The sequence below is a fragment of the Dasypus novemcinctus genome, chromosome 22 (genome assembly GCF_030445035.2).
Source record: "Dasypus novemcinctus isolate mDasNov1 chromosome 22, mDasNov1.1.hap2, whole genome shotgun sequence".
In the NCBI taxonomy this organism is placed as follows: domain Eukaryota; kingdom Metazoa; phylum Chordata; class Mammalia; order Cingulata; family Dasypodidae; genus Dasypus; species Dasypus novemcinctus.
Genome location: NC_080694.1, coordinates 66,842,371 through 66,847,032, shown reverse-complemented (window position 1 = coordinate 66,847,032; position 4,662 = coordinate 66,842,371). Strand labels below are relative to the sequence as shown.

At 57.5% G+C, this 4,662-nt stretch overlaps 1 protein-coding gene across 4 annotated transcripts; it reads right to left on the bottom strand.

Moving 5' to 3' along the window:
* Window positions 1-590: 590 nt before the first annotated feature.
* LOC101430252 (class I histocompatibility antigen, Gogo-B*0101 alpha chain-like) lies at window positions 591-3,939 on the bottom strand. Of its 4 annotated transcripts, none has more exons than XM_012519903.4 (8): window positions 3,801-3,939; window positions 3,417-3,686; window positions 2,842-3,117; window positions 2,447-2,722; window positions 2,225-2,332; window positions 1,820-1,852; window positions 1,616-1,686; window positions 591-1,447 (listed from the first exon to the last, which is right to left on the bottom strand). In XM_012519903.4, the coding sequence occupies exons 1-8, from the start codon at window positions 3,862-3,864 to the stop codon at window positions 1,400-1,402; spliced, it is 1,146 nt and encodes a 381-aa protein (XP_012375357.2). In that variant the 5' UTR covers window positions 3,865-3,939; the 3' UTR covers window positions 591-1,399. The 4 variants fall into 4 exon arrangements, with proteins under 4 accessions (XP_012375357.2, XP_012375358.2, XP_058141420.1 ...); XM_012519904.4 differs by having other exon boundaries at window positions 1,616-1,663; window positions 3,801-3,936; XM_058285437.2 differs by lacking the exon at window positions 2,225-2,332.
* Between the last annotated feature and the right edge of the window lie 723 nt (window positions 3,940-4,662).

The following is a 4,662-nucleotide window of genomic DNA, read 5'->3' as shown; positions in this document are numbered from 1 at the left end:
CACTGACCACCTGAGTCCACACAGCACATTCTCTGCTCTGATGCCAGAGATTTTAGCTGGTTTTAGTTCACAAATGTTTCCCAGAAGCTAAAAAGGTGTGTCCTACACAGTCCTCTACCAACACGAGGTGCAGGAGTGGTCAGTGAGGACCCTCCCCCAGTGCCTATCCTAACACAGCTCTGGTCTCCTGGCAGTGATGGCACAACCTCCACTCACCTGACACTGAGGTTGCCAGGTCTGTCCTCAGAAGTGCTGCTCCCCCCCCCCCCCCCGCCCCATGACTACAGCGCAATTTCAACTTCCTCTAAGACAAGAGCTATCCAGGCTAAGGCCCCACTGTCCACCTGTGGGTCTACACTAGGGTCTGCTCTACAAATCCATGGGCTTGGGCTGCAGCCAGCACTGGGGTCAGTGGAGCTGGGTAAGGGCAGAGAGGGAGGGCAGGCGGCAGAGAAGCACCAAACCACCAGGAGTTAAACAAAGTCTAAACTGTCGATCTTCCTCAGTGTGAAGCCCATATGGATGGAGCTCTGACTGGACACAGGCCTGTTCACCCTTGGCTCCTCACAGCAACACTCAGCACAGCAGAATTATGGGTTCTGGAAGGTTCTCAGATCATTTTATTTCCCTTTTTTTTAAAGAATCTTCCTCTCCTTCAAATGATTCCTCAGAAGAGCAGACTTGGCCCAGTGGTTAGGGCGTCCGTCTACCACATGGGAGGTCCACGGTTCAAACCCCGGGGCTCCTTGACATGTTTGGAGCTGGCCCATGTGCAGTGCTGATGCCACACAGGGGTGTCCCTCCACGTAGGGGAGCCCCACGCGCAAGGAGTGCGCACGTAAGGAGAGCCACCCAGTGCCAAAGAAAGAGCAGCCTGCCCAGGAACGGTGCCGCACACACGGAGAGCTGACACAACAAGATCATGCAACAAAAGGAGACAAAGCTTTCCGTGCGGCTGACAACAGAAGCGGACAAAGAAGACGCAGCAAATGGACATAGAGAACATTCAACTGGGGTGGGGGGGAAGGGGAGAGAAATAAATAAATAAATAAATCTTTAAAAAAAAAAAAAAAAAGAAATGATTCCTCAATCCTACCCAAGAGTAACAATTTGTAAAAGCACAATCATACAGGTTCTCATTCTCAAGGGAAGGAGGAAGGGGCAGATCAGTGCACCATGAAGTAAGACAGGGCTGTGGATGCTCCACACCCAGCTCTCCTGAGCAGGTTGGTCAGTCGGGGCAGGGAACACAGGTCAGTGTGGGGGATGTGGGGGGCAGGGGGCAAGCTACCTCCCCATCCTCCAGTATACAATGGGAATGCAGACACACAGATGCCAGCTGCAGGAAGGAAAGATTTCACATTCCAAAGGAAGGGAGTTTTGAAGTCAGATGAGGGCGTCAACAGCTCTTAAATCTCTTCATTGCCCACGAGGCAGCTTTGTCACGCTACAGAAGAAAACAAATAATAAAGAGCACGTTCAGGTCATCTCTGTAAATGCTGACGTCATGACCAGCCCTCCACAGTCCTCATGTCCCTGTACAAGGAATCCCCAGGACCCAGGCGTGTCCTCTAGGCCCAACCCCTCTCCCCTTTCAGGCCCCCCAGGGTCTCACCTCTAGAAGCCTCGAGAGACACATCAGAGCCCTGGGCACTGTCGCTGGCTGGAGAGGAACAAACACAGGGTCTGGTCAGAGCCACAGGGAGATGTGAGTCAAGGATTGATGGGGTGAGTTGCCCCGTGGGCTCCGTCTACACTCCCCAAAACCTCAGGTCATCCTTGACCCTCCACACAACCTCCCCCTCTGTCCCCCACTTACAAGCAGCCTGAGCGTAGCTCCCTCCTTTTCCACCTGTGGAAAAACAACTAGTGAGAGCAGGACATGAGGTCCTGAGAACTAGTCCTGGATCCAGGGAAGATTCCAGAATCTTCCAGGATCAGGAAACAGGAGGTGGGGGATGTGTGGGGGACCTTCTGCCCTCCTGGAGGTCTGTCCTCAGTAGCCCCTTCCCTCTGACTGCTGGGAACAGGGGCTTCCACGTCATCACTGGGGACATTGTCCTACTTCTCTCACAGGTTTATAAAGTAAGTGTAGTAACAGGCCCAGACTGGATGGGCAGGTGTGTAAGGAGGGGCTTCACGGTACCAGGAAGGGGCAGGGCACACTGCTACCCAGGCTGGAAACCCCCCTGGACAAGAAACCTCAGACCCGCCCCTCCCCTACCTGAGCTCCTCCTCCTCCAGATCAGAACTGCAGCCACCACGGACACTCCAAGGATGACCAGGGCAGCCACGATTCCCGCGATGATGATGGGGGGCTGGGAAGGCGGCTCTGAGAAGGCGGGAAGGTCAGGGGCCCTGACCCCAGGCTCAGCCCTGACCCTGCTGGAGGAGCTCAGAAGGGCTCCTGCTTCCCTACAAGAGGCCCCCACCTCGTCCCACTTACCCCATCTCAGGGTGAGGGGCTCGGGCAGCCCCTCGTGCTGCACGGGGCACGTGTATCTCTCTTCCTCCCCAGAAGGCACCTCCACAGCCGCCCACTTCTGGAAGGTTCCGTCCCCCGCAGGCCTGGTCTCCACAGACTCCATGTCCTGGGTCTGTTCCTCCCCGTCCCGCTGCCAGGTCAGCGTGATCTCCCCTGGGTAGAAGCCCAGGGCCCAGCACCTCAGGGTGACCCCACGGTCAGGGATGGGGTGGCGGGTCACGTGTGTCCTTGGGGGGTCTGCGAAAGGTTAGGAACTTCAGGAACTTTCCATTTCTCCCCTGTCCATTCTAGCAGCGTTCATGCGACCACCAGGAATGGACAGGACATTTGGGTTGGGGGGCCCCGCCCCCCTGCACCTGTGCGCAGCAGCGTCTCCTTCCCGCTCTCCAGGTATCTCTGCAGCCACTCCACACACTCCCCCTCCAGGTAGGCTCTGAGCGGCTCTGCATCCCCCACCTCCTCCCACTTGCGCCGGGTGATCTGCGCCGCCGTGTCCGCCGCCGTCCAGGAGCGCAGGTCCTCATTGAGGGCGAGGTAGTCGGCGCCGTCGTAGGAGTATTGAAGGTACCCGCGGAGGAGGCTCCCGTCGGGGCCCATGTCGCAGCCAGACATCCTCTGGACGGTGTGAGACCCTGGCCCCGCCCCCGAGGTCAGCCCCGCCCACAGCCCCCGCCCATGCCCGGCCTCCACCCTTAGCTCCGCCCCGCGGTTACCTTCGCCCCTCCTCCCCCCCCACCTGCGCGCTCCCCTGCTTGCCCTACCCCCGCGCTGACTCCTAGAGGCCAATCTGGTCTGCACAGAAAAGGAGGAAAAGTCCCTTCCGGGGGTGGGGCGGGTCCCGGGTCCCGGGTCCCGCGGCCTCGGGGTGCAGTGGTGACCGAGACTCGGGCTTTGGCGGTCGTGCGCGGACCCCGGGCCCCGCGTGGCTCACCGGCCTCGCTCTGGTTGTAGTACTGGAGCGCGGCGCCCAGGTTCACCCGGAAAGTCTGCTCGTGTTTCTTGGCGCTCCGCGTCTCCCGCTCCCAGTACTCGGGCCCCTCCTGCTCCGCCCACGGCGCCCGCGGCTCCATCCTCGGACTCGCCGCGTCGCTGTCGAACCGCACGAACTGCGTGTCGTCCACGTAGCCCACGGCGATGAAGCGGGGGGCCCCGTTGTGGGGACGCGACGTGTAGGTGAAGAAATACCTGAGGGAGTGGGAGCCTGGGGAGACAGGAAAGGGGCGAGGTCAGCGTGGGGGGACCCGTCTTCCTGGGTCCTGCCCCCCCAGGTCCCCTCGCCCCCCTCCGGGGCAGCTCCCCGCGACCCCGCACTCACCTGCCCGGGTCGGGGTCAGGGCCAGGGCCCCCGAGAGCAGCAGGAGGAGGGTCCCCGGCGCCATGGCCGGATCCCGGGTCTGGAGAGACCTGAGTCCGGGCGGGGCGGGGCGGGCTCTGGATGGGCCGCGGGGCCGGCGATTGGCTTCTCCCGGCCCGCGTCTCGACTGTCCCAACTCAGGTTGGGAAAAGTGAAACTGCGGGGACTGGGGACACACCCCTCGGCCTCCCCGCCCCACAGGCCAGCCTCGGGGCGAGATCCTGAGAGCGGAGACCTGACTGGTCCCGATTCCTCCCCTGCACCAAGCGCTCTCACCCCTTGTCCGTGAGGCCTGGTCCTGACTCTTCACAGCTTACAAATGAGTGAGGACCCCGAGGAGATATATGTGACCTCTACTGGTACTGACCATACTAGAAATTAAAACAATATAAAATATAGATTCCTATAGATGAATACTTATACCAAAACTCATTACACGTTGATAACTAATTCTAAAATCAGGAAAAAATATATAATTAAAAAGAGTGGATCAATTTAGAATTTGGCAAATCTTTCTTAGCTGTCTCACTAGAACACTCCATGGACTTTCATATCTCATTCAATCTGTTATTTGGGTTTGAACAAAAATTCAGCCTCTGATATAAATGTTGAAAAAGAGCATCTGTTTTTAATAGCCTTTTCAGGTGAGTGTTGACATTCATCTTTGATACTACACTAAAAGGACACGAGTGTAGTTTCTAAAGGTGAGTAGTCTGAAATCTTATTGTTGAATATTTCATCTTGTGGCATTGAAATCCTCTGGTCTGTCTTTGCACATTAAATGGATTTTGTAATAATGTATGAAGATTTTAGTAGCACATTG

What these genes read in the sequence shown, in the direction of transcription:
- LOC101430252 (XM_012519903.4), bottom strand. Translation starts at nt 3,864, where the DNA reads ATGGCGCCGGGGACCCTCCTCCTGCTGCTCTCGGGGGCCCTGGCCCTG. An exon ending in GCCCCTCACCCTGAGATGGG is followed by an intron (nt 2,333 to 2,446) that starts GTAAGTGGGACG and finishes CCGCCTTCTCAG; the next exon opens with AGCCGCCTTCCCAGCCCCCC. An exon ending in CTGGAGGAGGAGGAGCTCAG is followed by an intron (nt 1,853 to 2,224) that starts GTAGGGGAGGGG and finishes GTTTTTCCACAG; the next exon opens with GTGGAAAAGGAGGGAGCTAC.